This window comes from Sorex fumeus, unplaced genomic scaffold (genome assembly GCF_029834395.1).
Source record: "Sorex fumeus unplaced genomic scaffold, SorFum_2.1 ptg000007l, whole genome shotgun sequence".
Classification (NCBI taxonomy): Eukaryota; Metazoa; Chordata; class Mammalia; order Eulipotyphla; family Soricidae; genus Sorex; species Sorex fumeus.
This window is the reverse complement of record NW_026606064.1, coordinates 47,236,484-47,262,114: the sequence shown is the minus strand read 5'-3', so window position 1 is coordinate 47,262,114 and position 25,631 is coordinate 47,236,484. Positions and strand designations below refer to the sequence as shown.

Genomic DNA, 25,631 nt, shown 5'->3' with positions numbered 1-25,631 from the left:
TTGAGTATTTGAATTGTTTATTGATTACTCTGTTACAGACTTTGACGTTTTTAAAGAAATTAGGACCATCCCTCAATGAAGTTATTCCTGACAGTTATAATCAGTGTCTTGTGGCTGGCCTTCTTTCACCAAGACTTCTAGATATCCAGCCTTCCAATTTAAGTCAGGTGAGATACTTCAGTGCTGGGTCCTTTTTCTTATTCTCTCTTTCTGTCCCCTCCCTCCTCTCGTCTCTTCTCTCTCCTCTCTAGTCACCCATAAATGTTAGGGTTAATTTTCTCTTCCTTTATATACCTCACACCACCTGCCCTCCCCCCCCCCCCACCTCCCACCCCCCCCACACACACACATTTTTCTTAGGGCCGTCACTGTTCTGCAGTTTGGGGGATGAAGCTCAGAACCTTACATTTTCCTGGATACTTCCTTAAACCACTTAGCTATTTCCAAGCCTCCTATTTCATCTTTTTTTGGGGGCGGGGGGTGGGGGTCGTATGGCATTAATTTATTTTGTAATGAAATTTTATTTTATAATCTGTGCTAAAGTAGGTTAATGTTCACTGCATAATTGTTAGCTCTGGTCTTGGTTTTGTTTGACTTCAAATATATACTGCCAGCACCCACTCCCAGGTAACTAGTTTCTCAAGCCAAGTAAATATTAACAGGAAACAACTGACTTACATGCATGTCATTAGTAGCTCATGCTCTCTCTCTGTCTTTCTCCCTCCCTCCCCCCCCCTCAGTCCTCCCCCCCCCCCCGCCCTTGTATTTTTATATTTTTTTTGCTAGAGCCAACTGTGCTCATGGCTTATTCTTGGCTCTGCACTCAGGACTTACTCTTGGCTCTGCACTTAGGGTCATTCCATGAGACCTCTCAGAACTGTATAGGGTGCTGCTGACTGAACCTGGGTTAACTGGGTGCATTGCAAACACCCTACTCACTATACTCTCTGGTTCTCAGGGAACTTTTGAAATTATAAGATCAGAACCCAGCAATTTTGTTTTATAAACCCTTGATTTGATTTATGTAGTATTTAGAGAACACTGCTCTGTAGAAGCCAGTATTATATGAAAACCCATTAGTAAAGATTGCAAGTCTTTACAAAATGATTTTAAAAAGTAAGACTCAGTGGTGGCAGCCAAAATCTTTTCAATGGATATTTGTAGTTCATTTGGTTTTCCTTGTCCAAATATATTTTACCAACCAGGAGCTATTCTTAAAAAGTGTTGACTGGAGGCCAGAGAGATGGTACAGCAGATAAGATGCTTGCCTTGCGCACAACTGAATCATTCACTATTATTCTTTGTGTTCTCTTTATATATTATGCCTGTATGTATATTCTTTGCTGCAATATCATGTAATGATCTACATTTTTTAAAAAATAGCTTGTTTTTTTCCTAGAATCTCCAGCTGCCTTCAAAAATGTTGCCCAGATTATCATTCACAAGCCTTAATTTGTTTCTTCTGAGGTTTTTTTGTTTTTGTTTGTTTGTTTGTTTGTGTGTGTGTGTGTGTGTGTGGCTTTTGGGCCAGCCATGCTCAGGGATTACTCCTGGCAGTGCTCAGGGGACCATATGGGATGCCAAGCCCTCGGTCAGCGTGTGCATGGCAAATGCCCTACCTGCTGTACTGTTACTGTACTGTTGCTCCGGCCCCTTATTTGTTTTTAACCTTAATTTGCTTTTGCTCTTTGTGGAACCCCATCTGACAAATGTTTACTGTCCTGAATCTACTTGTCAGTTTATTTTTCTTCTAAATCTTTGTCTTTTTTGCTCATAATTCTACTTTCTGGAAGATTTCTTTTTCACTGTCTTCTTTGTTTTGTTTTTTGAACTACACAGACTGTACATAGGCCTTTATTCCTGCACTCAGGGATCACTCCTGGTAGGACTCACAGGATCATATGTGGTGATAGTGGGGATTGAACCCAAGTAGATGGCATGCTAAGTGAAGACCCTGCCCATTGTACTAATTCTTTTGCTCCCTTAACACAAATGTTTTTAGGCTCTTCTGTGGCCTGATGTTTATTTCATGTTTGACTATAAATTCCATTGTGGGTATTTTTGCTTCTTTTTTTAGAGGTGCCTGTTAGAAATAATGCTTCATATACATGATTGTTTTGTTTTTCCCCTTCTGGTTTTTGAGCCAAACGCAGCAGCACTTGGGGCTTTTTGCTCCTGGCTTGGTTCTCGATTACCCCTGACAGTGCTTAGAGGAGTGGACCTGGGTCTGCCACATGCAAGTGCCCAATCCACTGTACTGCTATTGCTTAGGCCCTTTCATAGAGTTTTAAGTTAATATATTTATAGGAGCTACCCCTGGCAATACTTCTAGGGGAGTTGGGAGCAAGAACTACACAGACTGTACATAGACAGCATCATGCGCAAAGAACATGATGAAAAACTAGGTATTAACAAAGGTGTTCTCTCTGACCACTATTATTTCACATAGCATTTAAGTCCTTGCAGGGCAATTAGGCAGAAAAGAGAAAAGACACTCAAATAAAAGGTTTTAACTTTTTATCACAGGGTCACTTCTAGAGATGGTCATCCTGGCACTTAATGCTGATAACACAGTAGTTAGGGACTACCGGGGCTGTGTAGGATGGTAGTCCCTGCTAGTAGGCTATGTGGTGCTGGGGATGTAGACGTAGGACCTCACATGTGCTTGGCATATGTTCTATCACTTGATTTATCTCCCTGACACTCTATGCAGATTTTATGTAGATGTACGCTTCTGCTATTTCTTGAGCATGTTATCTAGATATGAATTGCTGGATCATATAGTAACTCTTCGTTTCTTACCAGACTCTTTCCCTAGTGCCTTTCCCATTTTGCCCCATAGGCAGTTCTATGAGGATTCTAACTTTTCCTTATCATCACCCAACCTTGCTGTCTTTTGTTTATACCATTCCTGTGTTTCAGTGATTTTTAAATCTGTAATACTTTGTGTTCTGGAGGTTGGAAGATAATATATGGGCTAAGGCATTTGCCTTGCACACAGCTGACCCTGATTTGATCTCTGGCACCTTATATATGGTGGTCACTCCTGGCACTGCCAGGTGTGATCCCTAAGACCTGGGCACTGCAAGATGACTCAAAAACTATTTATATGTATTTGTAAAAATCTGGGACTTGTTTCCAGTACATCTGAGATCACATTTTAAATTCTTTTTCTAATTTTTATTTCCAAATGCATGGTTTAAAGGAAGAACAGTTAGAAGCTATATTATCAGCAGCAGTCCAGACAAGTTCCCTGGGACTTTTGACTGGATGTATCAAAAGGTGGACATCAGAAGGTAAGATTATGATTTATAACGATTAAAAATTGACTTTTTTTTAATGCATGAGTACCGCTAATTATTCAGCCATTGATTAAGCTGATTGAATTGGGCATGAATTCCACTTGACTTGTATTTTTAAATTATTACTTCACTATTTTGGAGGTTAGGTAAAGTTGCTTTGTTAAAACCTTTTATTTGAGTGTCTTTTCTCTTTTCTGCCTAATTGCCCTGCAAGGACTTAAATGCTATGTGAAATAATAGTGGTCAGAGAGAGCACCTTTGTTAGTATCTAGTTTTTCATCATGTTCTTTGAGCATGATGCTGTCTATAGGTTTTTGATACCTAGTCTTTATTATCTTTAGGTATATTCTTTTCTTGTTTATTTTTTCTTTCATTTTATTGATTTTGTATATCATTGATGGGTGTACATTTCAGTGCTTGCATGGACTTGCATTTTATGGATCAAATGCAATTCAGTACTGATGTTGCCTTCTTGGGGGTTTTGGACCACACCTGCAGTGCTCAGGGATCACTTCTGGCAAACTCAGGGACCACCTGGATGGGAGGGTTGACTGCGTGCAAGGCAAAGGCCTTACAGTACTACTGCTGTTGCCATGGGTCTGCTTTTTTATCCTTTGTTGTGGCAACACCTTTATCTTGGTTTCAGGTTTGCTTCTGTATAGATTATTTCTCCCCTTTCCCCCAACACCCATTTTGGGTTACACCCATGATGCATAGGGGTTACTTCTGGCTTTGCACTCAGGACTTAATCCTGGCAGTGCTCGGGGGACCATATGGGATGCTGGGAATCAACTCAGTTCGACTGCATGCAAGGCAAACACCCTATCCACTGTACTATCGCTCCAGCCCCTAGATTATTTCTTAATGTAGTGTTTGTTGTGAGGAGATAAGCACCATTTTTTCTAATTTTACTGTCTTGGAACTTTATTCACCTGTGGTTTTGCCTTTTTCTTTGCTACACCCAGTTTACTTAATGGCTCTGTTCTCAGAGATTACTTTTGGCAGTGCTCTGGGAAGCACTTGCAGTTCCTGGGAGCAAATTTGGGTTGGCTGGGTAACCCAAATTTGGTTACAAATTTGTAACCCAACTGGTGCTTGTTGGTAAGGCAAGCACCTTACCCCCAATAACTTAATATAAGCTGGGTATTTTGTACCCTGCCTTTTAATTTGTTTTCATGATCTTTCCTCAGCAATTAGATTCAGATTGAACATTTTTTTATCAGTGGGTTTTTGTTTTTTCTGCTGAGAAGCACTTGAAATACATGACACATTTTTGCATTAACTTGTTATTCATATTGCTTATGTGATTATTGTGTTTTCCTTCAGATAACTTAATTGAAGGTGTATATATAGCTCACTAAAATATTTCGATTTGTAATCAGTCATTTACTTTTTTTTAATTGCAAATAAGAACAACCGAATTCTGCGTCTAATTTGCGCTTTGTTCTTGAATGGACATGGAATAAAGTGGTTGTCACAAAAGAGGAATTTGACAGATTGTGTAAGTATTAATTTAACTTAATATATAGAATACTGTTGTGATATACTACTATAGTAGTAGTATACATATATACCACTTTATATCATGCTATCTTAAGATTTTGTTTTGTTTACTAAACAGTAATGCTTTTAACCAGTTTGACTTTACATGCACTTTCTTTTTTTTGGTTTTGATTTGGGGCCATACCCAGTTGAGTTCAGGTTTACTCCTGACTCTTTTGTTAGGATTCCGTCGCTCCTGGTGGTGCTTGGAGAACCATATGTGGTACAGGGGATCAAATCTCGGTTGGTATATAAAAGGCTAGCTGTACTATTTCTTCAGCCCCAGGCATTTTAAGTTCTTTAAGGAAGACCAGAAGAAAACTTTTTTTTTTCCCCCCCGTGGGGTCATATCCCTGCAGCAGAACTCAGGGCTTACTCCTGACTCTGTGCCTGACACTCCTAGTGATACTTGGGGACCATATGTGGTAATGAGTATCTTACTGGAGTTGGCTGTGGGCAAGGAAAGCACCTTGATCCCTGTACTCTGGTCCCCCAAAAAAAATCTTAACATTAAAACCACTTTCGTAAAAAAACATTTTAATTAAAATTTCAGAATCATTTATTGCTTCTTGATTTTCGTGAGCTTAAATTGTGAGATATGATTATGTATAGAAATTAGAACATGCCAGTTAATCTCAGAAACTGTTCAACCTAATTTCTGCTTAAAATGTGAGTATGATAAAAACTGCATTGTAAAAGTGTATCACCCCTTTTAAAATCCATGTCATTATTAGTTATGCCAAGTCTGTTCTTTTGGTGGGGATGTGGTTTTCCCAGGGAGTTTTTAGGATGCCTGGGACCCTACAATAGCAATTACTAGTCAACTGGGCCACCTATTCAGTGCTAGGATCTACTTGGATTCTGGTTCTGTTGACTACCCGCTCTCTTGGTGCCAGGACCCTATAAGCCTCACCCAGTGTTATTCTCAAGGGCTTATGGGTCTTTATTTGCAGTAGTTGGGCGAACCATGTGGTACCAGAGATCAAATGGGGGGTGGTTGTATTTGAGGCAAGTTTGGGGCCATTATCACTAGCCCCTAAGCTATTTTTTTTCCTTGACGTTTTTATATTTTGGTCTATTCAGTCGTGAGAGCCTCTGTATTGAATATTAAAATAATGATACATTCAGATAGTGAAAGGGATAAGGCTGAAGGCAATGTATAATTGTCCGGTGTGCTAAAATTTATTTTGAAGCATCACGGTCAGTCCTCCCGTTATTCACTGATTTGCTCAAGCGGGCCCAGTAACATCTCCATCGTGAGACTTGTTATTACTGTGTTTGGCATATTGAGTACGTCAATATGCCATATTGTTTGGCATATTGTTGGCATATTGTTTGGCATATTGAGTACGTCAAGTAGCTTTCCAGGCTCTGCTGTGCGGGCGGAATACTCTCGGTAGCTTGCCAGGCTCTCTGAGAGGGGCGGAGGAATCGAACTCAGGTCGGCCATGTTGGCCGCTTGTAAGGCAAACGCCCTACCGCTGTGCTATCGCTCCAGCCCCTATTTTGAAACATATAATTTTATTTATATAAACATGTTTTGGTGAATGAAATGGAATTTTTCAAAAGTATTCTTAGCAGAGGAGGTTTTTGGGTTTTTTTTTTGTTTGTTTTTTTTTTTTTTTTTTTTGGCCACACTTAGTAGTCCTTAGGGCTTATTCCTGGCTCGCTGTTGAGGAGTCACTCCTAGCAGTGAGCAGGGGACCAGATTTGGTACTGGGGATTGAATCTGGGATGGCTGTGTGCAACATAAGCACCTTATCTATTGTACTGTCTCCTGAGCCCAGCAGAGGAGTTTTAGACCCATAGAATTTGATAGAAGGATACAAACATACTTAGAAAACATTAAAATACAAGTTTAAAATATTGCAGTAGAATCGCTGCATGTCGTTGAAATATGAAATAGATGGTAATTCAGAATGTTTTCAGGGCCAATTACATGATTATGTAAGTTGAATTCATATACTGTTTGTTAATATCCTACCCTAATTTCAGGGTTAAACTTTGTAACTCAGCCATTATTGCTGTCTTGAGCTTTATTATTATTAGTGTTAAGAATAGGTAAAATGCAAAGCATTGAGTGGCTGATACATAGTGAAAGCAAGGGAAAAATGATTTTGAGTAAGGATTTAAAATTAAAGTATTTGAGTTTGGGCCAATTACATTATTCTTACCTGTAAGATGTAACCTATAGCAACTTAAAATCTTTTTGTGCCTTAAAGATGAATTTTATAAATTCAAGTTTAAAATGAAAAGGTAAGCCTAAAATTAATTAGAATAAATGTGCAATTTTTATTGTGCTAAGTGGTTATCTTTTAAGTTTTTTATTTACAGTGTATTCCTCCCCTCCCCACTCCTTTGGTTTTAGGGCTATACCTAGCAATTGAACCCAGGCTTCCTGTATGCAAACCATGTGCACCTGTCCATCTCTGGTATCTCTGGTATCTCTTTTGAAGCTTGGACGTTAAAGAGTTCTTTTTTGGTTTGTTTGGGGGCTATACCCAATGATCTCAGGAGTTACTTTTGGCTATGTGCACAGGAATCACTTCTGAGTATCAGGGGACCATATTTGGTACTGGGGATTGAATCTGAGTTGACTGTACTATCTGTACTATCTTTCCAGCCCCTAAACAAAGAGTTCTTAGCAAATGCTAGTAAAGCAGGCCCATGCATAGATGTATGAAACCCTTAGTTTAATCCCTGGTGATTCATGAATTCCACAGGGTATATATAGTCCCTCTTAAAACATTATCCAAAATACTACTTGGCATAGCATGCTACATAAAAGATCTGATGTAAAATGTATTTAAGGGGCCAGAGTATAGTGGATAAGGTACTTCTTGCCTTGCACTAAGCCAACATGTTGGTTCAGTCCCCAACATCCCATATGGTCCCAGAGCACAGCCAAAAGTTGTTCCTTAGTGCAGTGGCAGGAGTAACCCCTGAGCCGACAGTAGCCCCAAAACAATTATTTGAGGGAAGAATAGTTGATGACTTAAAACTGGTATATTTAAAGTTAAATCTGCATCTTTCACTGCTCACATAGTTGACCCATTCTTTTTTTTTGAAATCCTGATTCAATAAATAATAGGAATTGTTTTTTATTATTTATTGGATCACCATAAGATACATTCATTTGTTTTTAAAATGACAATTTATATTTGTTCCTTCTAGTTTCCTTGCTCAAACTCAGCTTTGTAAATCTTAAAACATATAATTATCATCTGACTGATAGGAAATTGAGAGGTTTTGCATTTGTAATTTTAATTCATTAGACTTGTTTATCAAACTAAATTTTATATTTTATCCTTTATAGCTGTACCATTGTTTGATGGTTCATGCCGTTTCATCGATCCACAAACTATACAGTCTATCCAACGTTGCCATTTGCTTCTTAGCAACCTTAATACAGTCTTAAGCTGTTTTGCAGCAGAGGCCCAAGAAATCACTGAGAGAGGTATGCTTTTTCCTATGTAAATGAAGTTTTGAATTTTTATTTCAGGATTTCAAGAAATAAATTTTATTGTCTTAGATGAATTATTTTATAAAGAGGACATTTCTCAAATGCTACATTCTTTGTATGAAATTGTACAGAATAATATTGACTCATTCTTTTGGTTTTGTTGGATCACAATTTGCAGTTCTTACTGCTCACTATGTATGGTATCTCCATGTTGGGATCATTCCTGGCAGTAGTATTCAAGGGACTTGATATGAAGTTTTGGGAATTAAACCCAGTTACTGGGGGTTAAGCCCAGTTCGCCATGTGCAAGGCAAATGCCCTACCCACTACTCTCTCTCTCCAATCCCTCTGAATTCATTCTTAAATGAGTTTGAGTTTGAGATACAGTGATTTTGTGGGGCTTTGAGTCATGGGGGAGACCATGCCCAGGCGCTCAGGGGCTACCCTGCCTCTGTGCTGAGGGTTCGCTCTTCATAATGGTTTGGGGACCAGATGCAGAGTTTAGGATTGAACCAGGGCTGACCTTCTCTGAGATATGCCCTCCCAACCCTTGTACTTTTTCTTTGACTTTGAGAATGATTATTAAAATGACAGTTTTTATTAGCAAATTATTTGTCAACTAATTCTATTTTTTTTATAATTAACCAGGCCCTAACAGGATAATGATTTTTCTAAGGCTGAGTACTTTTGTTTTGCCATGTAAAGGCATTGTTGAACAACTTATTAATACCATACTATTTTCTATTAATGTATATTTTTGGCTTCTACAATTAGCTCAGTCTAATTTAGCTTAGATGAAACCATCTTTATATAAAATTACTCCTTTACTCAATTTTTTAAAATGTATCATTTTTGTTCAAATTAAGTTTGTTTAAAGATATACATATTACTACAAGTCACCAAATAGTTTTTTTTGAAGGAGGTCCAAGTAGTGTTCCAGGCTGTTGCTGACTCTTTGCTCAGGAAACTGGTGGTACCTCGAAGCATCTATGGTGCCTGGACTCAAACTGGGGTTGGTGGGGGTGCGAGGCTTGAATCCCTGTTTATCTCTTTGACCCCTTATTTGGTTTTTTGTTGTTGTTGTTGTTGTTTGTTTTTAATGGTGACCATTTCAGTTATGTTTGTTGTTGATAAATTGAAATTCAAGAACTAAAATCTAATTATTCTTTGTAGGTCTTATGGACTTAAGCAATAAATGTATTGTTACCCAACTCATCTGTCAGTATGTACAGGTGGTTCTTTGGTTCTGTCATTCTGGTCTTTTACCAGAGGGCTTAGGTAAGTATTTAACTTATAAATATTAGACATTCTTAAATATATTTGTTGTGTTCTAATTCTTTTGTTTGTTTGTTTTTGTTCTGTTTGGGGGCAACATCCAGTAGTACTCAGGGCTTACTCCTGGCTCTCTACTTAGGAGTCGCTCCTGACAAGACCCAGGGGACTATTTGGGATTCTGGGGATTGAACCCAGGTCAGGTGCATGCAAGGCAAGCACTTTACCCGCTTTACTATCTCCCAGGCCCCATGTTCTAATGCTTTGATTTTCCTTTATTCGATTCATCTGATTTTCTTACATTCGTCTTTTATATTTCTGTTGTGTATCAGCCTACCCCCATGCCTGATACATAAGTGTTTTCACATTGTTGGATTAAACAACATTTAGAAGGAAAGCAAATTTGAGAAAATCTGACTTCTGAAAATGGGTTCTAAATATCAGCAGCTGAAATTTTAGATCCTTGAAACGATGGGTCTTACATTGTTTGCCATCAAGTAAATACATTTTTTCCCCCTTCACTTTATTTAAACACCATGTATTAACAAAGTTGTTTGTGATGCATTTGTTACAGGCATTCTATATAGTATACTTCTTTCTAACTAAATGATTTCTTCAATTCCAAGAAATAAAATTTGACTTCTCTATGGCACATAGTCACTGTTCAACTTACTCTTTTTTCAGTTCTCTATTTTGACTTGAACAAATTGTGAATGTTGTATGTTTTGACATGGACATTTATACCTAGTAAAGCAAAAAATTTTCTAGAATAGATTTTTCCAAGATTTAAGCCAGCTTCAGTATTGTCACTAACTTTCATGAAACTCAATTTTCTCACTTGTGTTGTCTTTTTTTAAAAAAAATAAAGGGAGGTTTGTGTTCAAGTTAAATACAGGGAGCCCGCAAATTAAATAACATTGTAAAATTACAATACAATGCCAGTGTGTGTTATGAAATGTTGGAGTATTTTGGAAGTATTGATAGCTTTTTTTCCCTCCTACTCTTAAATCTAGATGATGCTATGCAGTTATCAAGGTTATGCTATAACTACCCTGTAATTCAGAACTACTACACCAGTTGTCGACAGAAGTGTGAGCGTTTATCAAGGTATAGTACCATTTATCTTTCTGCAAACATTTTAGGACTCAATTCTGAAGTCAGGCTTTTTCAGAATAATTCAGCTAATGCTACAAAACCTGTATCGCTGTATCACTGTCATCCTGTTGTTCATCGATTGCCTCGAGCAGGCACCAGTAATGTCTTCTTCATCCTAGCCCTGAGATTTTAGAAAGTGCCACATTCGAGGTTCTTTTAGGGTCAGGAGAATGAGACCCATCATTGTTACTGGTTTTTGGCATATTGAATACGCCACGGGGAGTTTGCCAGACTCTGCCGTGTGGGAAGGATATTTTTGGTAGTCTGCCAGGTTCTCCAGAGTAAGAACTAGATAATAAGATGTTGCGCAGTCTCTGGGTCTTGGTCATTGATGGGATTACAGGGTGCCAGAGGCAGTTAGTGGGTGTAACGCCTACATACTGGAAGATGGGGGATGTAGGTGGAGGAGACCCAGTCCCTATCCAAGCAGGCTTGGAGATCTATACCCCGGGTCCCACACACCTGGGTTCCTCTGCCAGTTCCTTCATGTGTGAGGCTCATCCGAACATGTGGAAAGTGGTCTTAAGCTTGGCTGTGACTGGAACTGGAGGCCTTCAGCTGCCGGGGCCCTGCTCGGGGTGGGGAGGAAAACTCAACCCACCCTCCTCCAAGGGCCCGGGTGAGGACCGCCAGGCGCGGAGGCAGGAGACTCTATGCTGTCCTCTTCTGGGAGCTGGGCTTTATATAAAGTCTCTGGGTCTTGGCCATTGATGGGATTACACGGCGCTGGGGGCAGTTGGTAAAAACCATAAAATGGAGAATTCTCATAAAGTAATAGAATTTGTTACCAACATTGCTTTGATGGTTGCTTTGATTTTAATGTTTGCTTTGATTTTAAATACTAAGGCTTTACTTTTAGAACTTGAGTTATATTAAGAACTGCTTGCTATTTCCCAAATGATACTACCATGTTGATTTATTGGAAGATATTTTCTGTTTAAGCATGCATTTTTTCTCAGACTTCTTAATCAAAAAAAAAAGAAGCTACTTTTCACTAGAAAAGGTTAAAATATATCACCAGCTGGTTATTTTACATTCTTTTAATTAGTAGTTATGTCTTAACACTTGGCCCACAATCAGTTTGTGCTTATTGGCTTTCATTCTTCCTGCCCCTCCCAAATACCTGAATTTTAGCCTGTTTGATTCCTTTTAAATAAATAGAAGTAACATAAGAAAAACAAGGAATAGTCTTTATGGTCTTGTCTCTGTTTCTGAAATTACAGATCCCTTTCCTCTCAAATTGAAGTGACAGGATTATAGCATAAGCGGTGATTTGCTAATTCCAGATTTGTATGTCAGTCACTTGGAAATCAGTACTTGAAAGGCTATTGCGGCAATGGTTTTGATACATAGCTCTTCGGGGCTCCCAGTGCTTTGGAAAACTAGTGGGCATGGATTTGGGAAGATTTATTAGGATTATTTTATGTATCTTATGTTATGTATGCTTAATTCTTTCAAATTTAACTTTTATAGTTGGGTCATACCTAGTGGTGCTCAGGGCTTACTCTTGCTTCTGTGTCACTGTTGGCATATGTGATACTAGGGATGAACTCAGATTAGCCACATACAAGGCAAGCGCCTCATGCTATGCTCTCTGGCCCTCCTTGTTGAATTTTGTTTTTGTTTGTTTGTTTGTTTGTTTTTGGGTCACACACGGTGATGCTTAGGGATTACTCCTAACTCTGCACTCAGAAATTATTCCTGGCGTTGCTTGGGGGACCATATGGTATACCGGGGATCAAACCCTGGTCAGCCACATGCAAGGCAAAAGTCTTACCCTCTGTACTATCATTCCACCCCCCTCCTTTTTGAATTTTGAAGCCTATAAAAAAGCTTAGAAGTATTAACTGCTGCTGTTATTAATATAGATGAAGTAACAGGGACAATATCTGCTTATTATAAAGGTGGCTCATTCATTTTGAGGACATCAGTAAGATTGAAAGACTTGTCAGATAATAAACAGAAATGAAAACTGCTTGAATTGGTTTTATTTTAGTTATTCAGGAGAACCTGTTTGGTAATGTTCCTGCTGGTATAAAGCTGAGTAGTCTCAAACATTTGACTAGCTATACCATATTCTACCCTAGGACTTGACGTAAATGGTCAAGCTTGCTGACAACAAAACTTAAGACTTCATACTTCTTACTTTTATCTGCTGCCTTGTGACAAGGGATAATGGCTTGGGATAGACAACCCTTCCATCATAAAACATGTGGGATATCTGGTGTTTTTTAATGATTCTAAATACCTTTTTTTACATACATTTATTTTTTATATATTATATAAATTTATATAATTTTTTAAATTTTTGTTAGTGAGACATCATGAGGTACAGTTGTAGGCTTACAAATTTTTGTGCTTGGGTTTCAGTTATACAGTGATCAAATACCCATCCCTCCACCAGTGCCCATTTCCCACCACCATGGATTCCAGTATCCCTCCCACCCCCCATCCCCCCCATCCCACCCTGCGGCAGGGCATTCCCTTTTGTTCTCACTTATGGGTGTTGTGGTTTGCAAAAGAGTCAATGGGTGACAATCATGTTTGGTCTATAGTCTACTTTCAGCATGCTTCTCCCATCCTGGGAGGATCCTCCCAACACCCTTTATTTGGTGTTCCCTTCTATATCTGAGCTCCCTTTTCCCCAGCATGTGTGGCTAGCCTAAATACCTTTTTTTCCTGACCTCTCCGCCTTTTGATAATTGCGATTGCAACTTTAAGAGTTTATATTGTTGAGGCTGGAGTGATAGCCCAGCAAGTAGGGCATTTTCCTGACACACAGCCGACCCGGGTTTGATTCCCGGCATCCCATATCGTCCCCTGAGCACTGCCAGGAGTAACTCCTGAGTGCAGAGCCAGGTTTAACCCGTGCATCTCCAGGTGTGACCCAAAAAGTAAAAAAAAATTTAAATAAAGAGAGTTTATATTGTTTTGATGAAGATAATACTAATGGTATTCTTGATGTTGTTCTTATTGCAGAGGGAAATGGAACCCTGATTGCTTGATGATTGATGGAATGGTTTCTCAGCTAGGAGATAGAATTGAGAACTTGTGGAAACGAGATGAAGGAGGCACTGGAAAATATCCTCCTACAAGTCTACATGTGAGATGCAATATTACATCTTAAAGAATTTACAAAGTTGTAAAGGGAGGGAGGCCTGAGTGTTTTTCACATCTTACATAGACGAGATAAACAGTGGACATGAGTGAATGAATATAAAAAATGCACTAATGTTTTTAATCCTGTTTTTTTTTAGGCACTGCTTGACATATACCTACTAGACAATGTTGCCGAAGCAAGCAAGCACGCTGTTGTATCCTTTATATTTAATCAGTAATTTTTAACCAGAATCATAAAATTTAATAGGTCATAGGGGGGTGGGATAAAAAAAATTCTAATAGTGATAGACCATAATACATGCCACATGTAATCCAATCTCAGTCTGTAACACAGTTTTGTTTTAGTATTGGGTTCAGGGCTCCCAAGTGGTGCTTACAGTTGGTCCTCAGGCTACTCTGGTTAATCTGAAACTGTAAAATTTTTAGTTTTGTATGATTAGACTCATTAGATTATCAAATGTATTCAAGATACTTCCAAATTTAAGAGCAATATTGTTGCCAAATAATCGTTTTTCGTGGAGTTAATAGGCTGAATATGAACTGACTTAATATTACATTAGGTGTAGTTTTCATGCCCTTTGATCTTAGCAGTAGGTGCACTAATGTCAGTTTCTTTAGTCTGAAAACTTGTACTTCTAGGGCTGGAGAGATAGTTTGGAGATTCAGTCACTTGACTTGCATGTGACTAACATGGATTCAATCCCCAGCACCACATGTAGTCCCTCTCACACTGCCAGGAGTGATTTCCGAAGACAGAGCCAGGAGTAAGCTCACAGTACAGATGGCTCAAAAACCAAAATAAGTAAAATTTGTAGTTCTGCTTATATTTATAAAATTGACGTGTTTTCAACCTATTGTGTTTTTTTAGATAATATATTTTGTCTGATTTTATGCCATAAATTGGTAAACTATTGACTTCATGAAGTTCATTCTTGAACCTTATTAAATGTGGTACCTCTTATATAGCTATAAAACTATAGCTATATGGTTTTTGCTCAAGTCTCTTCTGCTATATTAATTGGCTTATTTTAAACATATATGTAGATATATTTCTTTTTGCTTATTGTCCTTAATCATATACTTTAAGACCATATATTTACTGCTTGATATTATGTATTCCTATCCAAATAAAATGGATACTGCCATTGAATCATTTCCTACAGTCTTTGCCATATCTTGGAGTCATGTCAAACTGATTCAAGGATTTTGGCTGATAGATCATAATGATTATGAGGTAAAGCCTGTTAATTCACTTGAGATGTAAACTTTTATGGACTGTTTATTTTTTAATAAAGTGTACCTAATTGAATTGTTAAAAATATTATGATTTCTACTTCTAAATTAAGTTATGGACTAAATTAGTACTTATTTTAAGCATATCTTTGGTACTTCTAGAAATTAACTGAACTGCATGTTCTTCACCATTTAAGGGAGGAAATAAACAGTTTCTCAAAGTGCCAACATAGTGATTATTAGAGAAATGTTTTGGTGTGTTGAGGAGACTGTTGAGCATAAAACTTGGCATTGATTAATGAAAGTGGTGTGAAGATTTTAGATAATACAGTACAATAAAGTCTCAAAAGTACAAGGTTTTTATCTAAAATTAAATATCAGAACTTTTCAGTTATATTTTGGGGTTTGTATTTTTGTGTGTGTGTGTGCAGTGTACATGGCTTTACTGTGTGTGTTTTTTTTTTAATTTATTATTTATATTTTGCTTTTTGGGTCACACCTGGCTATGCACAGGGGTTACTCCTGGCTCTGCACTCAGGAGTTACTCCTGGTGGTGCTCAGGAGACCGTATGGGATGCTGGGAATCGAACCCAGGTTGGCCGCATGCAAGGCAAACGCCCTACCCGCTGTGCTATCTCTCCAGCCCCCTGTTTTTTATTTTTAAGTTTTTGTTTTGGTACTCTGATTTATAGTATTGTTCCATCTTAGAATTTCAGGAATACGCTGTTCCACTACCTGTGTTAGTATTGCCCCACCAGTATCCAAAGATTTCCTCTTGCCTACTCAAAGATTCCTCCTCTTAGCAATTCCCTCTAAAGATTCTAATTAATAGGGGACTGGAGCGTTGGCACGGCAGATTTGCCTTGTATTCGGCCAACCTGGGTTCAATTCCTAGCATCCCATATGGTCCCCCAAGCACCGCCAGGAGTAATTTGTGAGTGCAGAGCCAAGAGTAACCCCTGAGCACCACTGGGTATGACCCAAAAAGGAAAAAAAAAATTCTAATTAATACAATTGATAGGGTTTGGATCATTGTTTACAGTAGTGTTGGCTTTTATGATACTGATAAATACAGTGACCTATATCACGGAAGTGTATAAGACCTTCTACCAGTGTCCTTACATTGCCTCCCCCTATACCCTTTCCGTAGTCTTCTCATTTCTGTAATCCATTGCCTGTCTTTTCTAAAGTACTAGCTATTGTGTTTTAAACACAATACACTATATTTGTACTTATCAATTTTCATGCCATATTTGCAGAGTGGTTTGGAACTTCTCTTTCACCCGGCTACTGTAAAACCCGTGCCATGGCAGCATTCAAAGATTATTCAAGCCTTCATGTGTCAGGGTGAGCACAGACTAGCCCTCAGATACATTCAGACAATGAAGCCAACGGTGTCCACGGATAGTGATGTTAGCCTTCACCTCACCGTTTTGCTTTCCAATAGGTAAGTTTATTTTGAAAGTTCCCTCAAACTCTTGATCATAATAAATTGATGAGACAGAAAATTTCAAGTATTTTTCTTTGGTTCTGTCATAAAATTCTCATGTTTCTTGATCTATCAACACCATGAAAATTGTAGGGTACTTTTTTCTGGCATAAGCAGTAACCTTGACCACACATGACGATACTCAGAGGTTACTCCTGGCGGTGGTAAGGACCATATGGCATGCAGGGGATCCAACCCAGGTTGACTGTAAGGCAGCCATCCTATGTGCTCTTCTAGCTCAGTTTGACAATATTAATAGTGATCAGTCAAGGTTGGTTTGTTCATGTGTTTTATGCTGAAAAGGAACCCAAATGTAGAGTAAGACTGAAGTTGAAGTTTGTTCTTTTTGTTGTTGTTTGTTTGTTTGTTTGGGGGTTTGGTTTTTTTTTTTTTTTTTTTTTTTTTTTTTTTTTTTTTTTTTTTTGGCGGGTGGGTCACGCCCAACAGTGCTGGGACCTTAGCCGTGTTCCTGTGAGGACCATTTGAGATCAGGGACCATATCAGATCGAACCTGTGTCAGCCACTTGCAAGGCAAGCTCCCTACTGCTGTATTATCACTCCAGCCCTGAAGTTGACAAATCTTAATTCTTTGAGAATGTATTCTAGTGATCATGATATTTTTATTTCTTGCGTATTGCTGTTTTATTAATTTTTGTCATTATATCCTCAAAGAAAATCTTGAAATACCTGTTTTAATGATTTAAGAGGTGTCAGGTTTCATTTTTTAAAACCAAACATGTTTTTCTGGGACATGGGTGGGAGGGCGTTAGGTTTAGCCTTGCGCAGGGGCTGTTTCTGGCTCTGCTCAGGAGTGAACCCTTGGTGCTGCTCAGAGGACATTTATGTTGTGCTGGGGATCAAACCAGGGTCAACTGCGTTCAAGGAAAGCTCCTTACTCCAGTATTTTCTGTCCAACCCAGTATCTGGTTTCTTATTTTAATAGTTAAATCAGATGTTATCATTTTTTTTTATCATTACATTACTTTGGTGATCTTCAGTCGTACAATTTGCCATTTATATTACAGCACTTATTGTAATTATTAGTTTTTTTCCCATTGTGTATTGTGTGACAAGTTAAATGGCAACTGGGAATATCTATTTGAAAAATATAGTCACTTGGGTTTTGTTAACTAAATTAGTTGGGGAAATTAGATGGGGCTAAAATTTCTTTCTTTCAATTCAGCTGATATTTTTTGACCTATTAGTGGGTTGTTGAGGTGGGGGAAGGGTGGGGGCATTCCCAGAGATATATTTAAGTACAGCAAAACCTCATTTACCCAGTTTCCTCAATAAGTTGCACTGTTACCACTGTATCCCTGTCATCCCATTGTTCATCAGTTTACTTGAGCAGGCGCTAGTAGCTTCTCCATCCGTCCCAGCCCTGAGATTTTAGCAGCCTCTCTTTACTTGTATTTCCCAACACTTCCAAATTGGAGGCTCTTTCAGAGTTGGGAATGAGACTCATTATTGTTACTGTTTCAGCATATCGAATACACCATGGGTAGCTTGCCAGGCTGTACCGTGCGGGCGGGATACTCTCGGTAGCTTGCCGGGCTCTCTAAGAGGCATATATACATACATACATGCATATATATACACACGCACACACACACACATACATATATGGGCTGAGGCGATAGCATAGCAGTAGAGTGTTTGCCTTGCGCGTAGCCAGCCCGGCCAAGCCGGGTTCTATTCCTCTGCCCCTCTCAGAGACCCCGGCAAGCTACGGAGAGTATCTTGCCCGCACGGCAAAGCCTGGCAAGCTCCCCGTGACGTATTCGATATGCAAGACACAGTAACAAGAGGTCTCAAAATGGAGACGTTACTGGGCCCACTCGAGCAAATCGATGAACAATGGGAGGACAGTGTTTGTTTTATACACACACACACACACACACACACACATACACACACATATATATCTCATAGATAATTTCCCTTCATGATTTGTTGCCTACTTTCTGAACCCCATCAAATATGGTGTGGTAATTATGGAAAATGTGTAGGGAGTGTCTCACGATATGTCACGCGGATATCTTAACTGGATAAAAATAATAAAAAATTTTTTTAAATCACTTGGGATCCCTAGTGACTGTCAATTTAACCTGGACAGTTTTAGAAATGCTAATTAACAGGTACTGCCAGGGTCCTGCTACATCAGAAACCCTAGGGCCAGAGTAATATTACAGTGAATAGGGATTCTGTCTTGTGCACAGCAGACCTGGGGTCAATCTCCAGCATCCCATATTGTACCTCAAGCACCACCAAAAGTAATCCCTGAATGTGAGGTCAGGAGTAAGCCCTGAGCACCGCTGGGTATGGCCCCAAAACAAAACACAAAAAAGAAACAAACCCTCAGGTTGGGTCAGCAACTAGTTAAATCTTCTAGGTGTTTTCCAAGCATTCAGCTCAAATTTGAACTGGTAATTTAGGCTAAACATTTGGGTCTGTTTGTTCAAATAGAGTAATACTCCCCCCATACCCTGTGTTCGGACCATTTTTGGCAGTTTTCAGTGTTCACTCCTGGGGTCGCTCAGGGGACCGTATGGGGGTGCTGGGAATCCAATCTGGCCGGCTTTGTTAAAGAGTAACACAGTGCCCACTATGCTGTCTCTCCAGTTTCCAAATTTTCTTTTTTCCTTCACATTATATATAAGAATAGAAAGATTAAATCCAGAGATAGCTCAATGGGCTGGACCATGTACTGGCCCTGTTACACCCTGGCACCTCATGGTCACCCCACCAAGCATTAACATGAACAGCCAAACCCCCCCCCCTTCCAAACTGAACTGGACTACTATAAGTACTACAGGGTGTAGTTCCTAAAACAAATAAGTAGGAGGAGCCAGAGAGATAGTACAGGGGGTAAGGCACTTATGGTTCCCTGAACAACAGAAGTAATCAAGCTCTGAGGACTTCTGGGCGTGTCACCAAATAATAGAGATAGCTCAGCAATCAGGGGAAAATATTTGAAATACCCCAATGAAATCCCCAACACCAAATGCACTATTAAGTGCCCTGTATACTTAAAGAAAATCAGAACCATTTATAAGGAAATACCCAGATTCAGTGAAGATTTAAAATAGATCTGTGAGAAAGACTAAGTTTGGAAAATTTGAACTAAAATTAAGGATGATTAGATTAAGACTTTGTCTGCCTTTATGCTGTAACTTTATATTGATAGCTTCACAGCTTCAGACATCAGAACGTTAAGTCCCTTCCCCAAATTCACTCTGCCATGAAAATGAGTTGTACTTTGTTCTTGAAATGTTATTTGAATAGTGATTTTATTATATAACCTACATCTTTGAAAATGACATTGTAATACCTACTGATTGTAGCTAAAATGCTCCAGAGTCTTTGGGTTCAAATAGATTTGAATTTAAACTTAAATTCTGCCATGCTCTAAAATAAGATTAAAAGCAGTTGTAATTGTCTCCTGTGAGTTCTTTTTTTATTTTATTTTTTTTTTAAATTTTTTTGGTGAAATGGGATTAATTATGGTAAGATTGGGCCACAGCCCTATGACAGCAGTGAGGCATTTGTCTTGCATGCAGCCAACCCAGATTCCATCCATTTCTGATACCGCATATGGTCCTCTGAGCCCTGCCAGTGATCCCTAAGTGCAGAGTCAGGAGTGACTCCTGAGCACCACCAGCTTTGGCCCTAAAACAAAATAATGTTAAGCTTTGAGGGTCATATGGCACACTTTTTACTGAAAGTTGCAAGTTATCAAGTTGTGATTTTTTTTTTTAGTTTAATTAATTAGACCTTAAAATCTAAATCCTGACTATCCTTCACCATTACTATTTTCCTGCTGTAAAAGATTTATGCTGGTAAAATACGCTGATGTAATCTTTATTTATGGATATATGCTGCGTTGGGCTGGAGCGATAACACAGTGGTAGGGCGTTTGCCTTGCACGCAGCCAGTATGGCTGACCCGAGTTCGATTCCTCCGCCCCTCTCGGAGAACCCAGCAAGCTACTGAGAGTATCTCGCCCGCATGGCAGAGCCTGGCAAGCTACCTGTGATGTATTCAATATGCCAAACACAGTAACAACTGTCACAATGCTGATGTTACTGGGCCCGCTCAAGTAAATCGATGAACAACGGGAGGACTGTGATCCGTGACTGTGATATACTGCCTTCATACCCATGTACTATCTCTTTGGACTTTGCTAGTCATTTTCACGTTTTTACAAATTGGTCACTTTATCACCCTAAGCTGTTACTTATGAACAAATATTGCTTTAAAAAGTGTTTTTTATCCCTTTGGGTAAGCAATGTATATCTGAGACTGGGAAGGCAGAAATCTCCAGATCTGAGACAGAAAACAACATTCTGCAGTTTAATAATAGGTTGGTAATATCAGAAGAAAAGTAGTTTTCTTTTTGCATGTTTGTTTTTTTTTGGGGGGGGGGACCCTTCTTGAAGAAAATCATGGGTTATACCTGACTCAAGGATCCTTCCTGTATAGACTCGGGACCATATGTGTCAGGGGTCCCTTGTGTATAAGACAAATGTCCTACTGCTGTTACTATCTCCCCAATCCCAAAAATGCAGTGTTCTTGACAGCAAAGAAATAAATGTTGAGATAATTGAGTTAGTAGCAGATGTTTAGCTAGCAAAACAAACTTGCAGAAAGTACTGAATCACAGAGTTTTTGTAACTAGTATTGTTCCAGTAAACCTTAGTGTAAGAAAGGGGGGAAATAAAGCAAATACACTAAAGATGATGAAAGTTGGATAGCTAAAGTTTAATTTTGTTTATGAAATGCTTAGGAATTATGCATAGTATACAAAGATAGACTCAAGGAAAGACAAATTTTAGCTGTTATATTAAGTGTTCTTAAAAAGTATAGGACTAGGAAAAAATGCCTTGATTAGGCATAGTCATTCTAGTTTCACTATCAGTGCCACTTTTTTTCTGACTTCTTGAATATCTGCTTTCATTTCATTTACATTTAAAATGATGATACCAGGTAGAAAAAATTAAGCTTCCAAAGATAACTTATCTTTCTGTTGAACTCTGTTGAACTCTTGCAGATTTCATTATACAGTGAAGAGTATTCAAAAAATTTCAAAGTACTTCCAGTACATAAAAATTGCCTTTGGTTTTCATAGGTCAGTTACTTGTTTTCAAATGACTTTCTAAAAACTAAGCTTTGACAAATATTTATTTCAGGTGTGTGGTTGAGGCCTGGAGTTTATTGCGGCAACATTCTAATAGGTTAAATATAGAGGACTTGCTGAAGCACACTTATGAAGTCTGTCAGGAAATGGGCTTAATGGAGGATTTGCTAAAGTTACCATTTACAGACACTGAACAGGTAAATGACATGACACTATATAAACTTGTTAGAAATTCACATTTAAATTAGTAACTTACAGCTCTATTTTCTTCTTCCTAGGAGTGTTTGGTAAGATTTTTGCAGTCCAGTAACAGTGTTCAGAATCATGAATTCCTTTTAGTTCACCATTTGCAGCGTGCCAATTACATCCCTGCCTTGAAACTGAACCAAACTCTGAAGATTAATCTTACGGTACAGTTGAGCTTATTTATTTATTTTTTTTATGGGGGATAAGAGGATGAAGGAAATTGGTAACTTTGTTATGTAAGCATTTGTAGTCTAGTAACTCCTGGGCTTTAAATAAACTTGAGAATTCTCTTCTTTACCATCAGTAGCAGAATTGAGAATAAGGTATCACTTATATAATTGGTCTTGTTTGTTTTGTTGTTGATATTTGGGTCACACCCTTTGATGCTCAAGGAGTTATTCCTGACTGCTCTCAGGAATTATTCTGGTGGTGTGCAGGGGACCATAAGAGGTACTGGGAACCAAACAGGTTGGCCACATTCAAGAAAAAAATCCTACCCACTGTACTATCACTCTTGCCCTACTTATATAATTCTTCTAACCATCCATTTCTTTTTAGATTTCTGCTTACAATCTTGTCAATGATTTCTCAGGGAAACACGACAAAGTAGAGGACAATAAGTAGGAACTGTATTACTAGAGTATATGAACATTTTTTTTTTAATTGAATCACCATGAGATACAGTTCCAAACTCAGGTTTTAGTCATACAGTGTTCCAACTCCCAACCCTCCACCAGTGCACTTTTCACCACCAAATGTCCTTAGTTTCCCTCTTTGCACCCTCCCCGGACTTTTTTGGCTTTTTGGGTCATGCTCAATGATGCTCGGGGGTAACTCCTAGTTCGCACTCAGGAATTACTGCTGGCACTACTCAGGAGACCAGGAATCGAGCCTGGGTCAGCTGCATGCAAGGCAGTCCTACTCACTGTACTATCTCTCTGATCCCAAAGAATATATGAACTTAAGTCAAATTTTCTGTGTTCTCGGAACACACTCTCTGAACTGTGTTTTCCATATACACATGGATGCTTAATAAATGGTGGTCTTTTTTCCCCCTCTTAATTAATTGAAATGAGTAAAGATTTGATAGAAGTAGATCTTGTAATTTATTGACATTGCTCGAGCGGGCCCAGTAACGTCTCCATTGGAGACTTTGTTGTTACTGTGTTTGGCATATCGAATACATCACGGGAAGCTTGCCAGGCCCTGCCGTGTGGGCGAGATACTCTCGGTAGCTTGCCGGGTTCTCCGAGAGGGGCGGAAGAATCGAACCCGGGTCAGCCATGTTGGCTGCGTGCAAGGCAAACGCCCTACCGCTGTGCTATCATTGAAAAAAATTAGGTAGATGTGTATGAAGTTGGTTGGGAAGAATAGACGCATAGAAGATAGTGTGTGTTCATAATTATATTTTAAGTGGTTAGTACAAAAGGATATAATACATAACATTTTTGAAGGCTTGATATTTTACCAGCTATGGTTTATTTAATAGAATGATCGTGATCCTCACTTGCGGGAAAGATCTGTGGCTCGAAATTCTATATTAGACCAGTATGGAAAAATTCTTCCTAGAGTCCAGCGAAAATTAGCAATTGAACGAGCTAAGCCTTACCACCTCTCAGCATCGGTTTTTCGAGAAGGTAAAGATTTTATTGAACAACATCTAAGTATTGTAGTGGAAGTAGTGGAATGATTGATTTTTTTTTTCAATTTTATTGAAAGAAATTTACTTAGATATTGGAACAAGAAAATAATAATTGATCAAGAGAGAACATGGTCTCCTCCAGAGTGGAAAAAGTCTACTGTTACTGTATATTTTTCTCTCATTTTTCTTACTGGTGGTGGTGTTTTTGGGCCACACCCAAAGTGCTCCAGGCTTACTCCTGACTCTGTGCTCAGAGTTCACTCCTTTTCAGCTTGGGGGACATACAGAATGAGAGAATTGAACCTGGGTTGGCCATGTGCAAGACAAGCACCTTAGCTGCACCTACAGTGTATTTTTATTTTTATTTTATATGTGAGCCTGTGTGTGGTGTTTGTGCATCACAGTGGTGTCTTTTTTTTTTCCTTTTTCTTTACATTATTATCCAGCCTGCCATGAGAAATACGAAACTTACTTAGAAGTTTTTCATTTACTTAGCAATAGTAGTGCAGAATGAAAGAAGTTCTAGTCTATTTTCTTACATAAGAAAACATCCATATAAGAAATTGTAGTTTTGTTAAATTTCTGCATAGATTAAGCCAAATCTAAATATGACTTTAACAACTTGGTTGTTAAATTTTAACTATTAAGTTACAGATAATTAAATCTTACATTCTTCATTTTATAGTTTCTAGACCCAAACCATTATCAGCATTTCCAAAGCAAACTGTAAAGGGAACTGTGTTGACAAGATCTGCTTTCATCAAGAATGTGTTATCTAAAGTTGGAGAGGTTTGGGCCAACAGTGAACCTAAACCTAGCATTTCTCTTTATAACAGGTATGTTTTTCTTGTACCTTTCATACCTATGCTACAGATTACTCCTGGATATTAGCAGCATTCATAAGTAACTGGCCGTAAAGTTACTTATATACATACACACACATATATACGTATATATACTTTTTTGTTAGCCACTATTCTTTTTTTTTTTTTTTTAGTGAAACACCATGAGGTATAGTTGTACTTAAAAATTTTTGTGCTTGGGTTTCAGTTATAAATGATCAAGTACTCATCCCTCCAGCAGTGCCCATTCTCCACCCTCACCAATCCCATATCCCTCCCACCCTCCCCCACCCCCAACCCCTATCCTACCCTGTGTCAGTGGCAGGGCACTCCCTTTTGTTCTCTCTCTACTTTTGTGTGCTGTGGTTTGCAAAAGAGGCATTGGGTGGCAATCATGTTCGGTCTATAGTCTACTTTCAGCATGCATCTCCCATCCTGGGTGGATCTTCCCAGCACCCTTTATTTGGTGCTCCCTTCTCTATCTGAGCTGAGATAGAGTGTACTGTTAGCCACTATTCTTTTCTGCTTTTTGGGTCACACCCAGCAATCCACAGGGGTTACTCCTGGCTCTGCACTCAGGAGTTACTCCTGGCGGTGCTCAGGGGACCATATGGGATGCTGGGAATCGAACCCGGGTCGGCCACGTGCAAGGCAAACGCCCTACCCGCTGTGCTATCACTCCAGCCCCTAGCCACTATTCTTAAGAACTTTTTTTTTGTTTTCAGATTGACAAATTATGTTTTATTTTTTTGTAAAAAAGCAGTAATGTTTAGAGGGCAAAATCCTTTTATCTAATCACACCTTAAACTCAGTACTTCTGTGGTATATAGTCTCTGGCACTTAAACTTAGTTCTTCAATGTCATATAATCATTATTAAAACTTCTTTTTTTAGTCCTAAAATAGAAGAACCATCTCCTATGGTATATTCTCTCCCAGAACCAGAGCTACCTGAGGCCTTCTTTGGAACACCTATTTCACAAGCCTCACAAAAAATTTCTAGGTAAGAATTAATTAAACCATTCTTTTGGGGAAGGAGTATAGGTCACATTGGCTGTACTCGGGACTTACTACTGTCTCACTGCTCAGAGATCAAACCTGGTTCAAACTCGGTCAAGACTCACTGTACTACTATCTCTTCAGCCCACGCCATACTTCTTTTGGTTTGGCTGTTTTGCTTTAGTTTGTTT

General features: G+C 38.8%; 1 protein-coding gene across 3 annotated transcripts in view; it reads left to right on the top strand.

Moving 5' to 3' along the window:
* AHCTF1 (AT-hook containing transcription factor 1) overlaps positions 1-25,631 on the top strand; it is a 97,167-nt gene that overhangs the window by 48,957 nt on the left and 22,579 nt on the right. For 2 of the 3 annotated variants that reach the window (XM_056130680.1, XM_056130662.1), the window contains exons 12-26: positions 39-167; positions 3,206-3,296; positions 4,714-4,803; positions 8,161-8,301; positions 9,481-9,585; positions 10,593-10,686; positions 13,714-13,837; positions 13,992-14,048; positions 14,942-15,088; positions 16,347-16,534; positions 21,766-21,910; positions 21,992-22,123; positions 23,449-23,596; positions 24,287-24,437; positions 25,337-25,444. In XM_056130680.1, coding sequence (XP_055986655.1) covers positions 39-167; positions 3,206-3,296; positions 4,714-4,803; positions 8,161-8,301; positions 9,481-9,585; positions 10,593-10,686; positions 13,714-13,837; positions 13,992-14,048; positions 14,942-15,088; positions 16,347-16,534; positions 21,766-21,910; positions 21,992-22,123; positions 23,449-23,596; positions 24,287-24,437; positions 25,337-25,444 — 1,850 coding nt within the window. The remainder of the gene's footprint in view (positions 1-38; positions 168-3,205; positions 3,297-4,713; positions 4,804-8,160; positions 8,302-9,480; positions 9,586-10,592; positions 10,687-13,713; positions 13,838-13,991; positions 14,049-14,941; positions 15,089-16,346; positions 16,535-21,765; positions 21,911-21,991; positions 22,124-23,448; positions 23,597-24,286; positions 24,438-25,336; positions 25,445-25,631) is intronic. The other variant, XM_056130672.1, reaches the window with a different exon arrangement.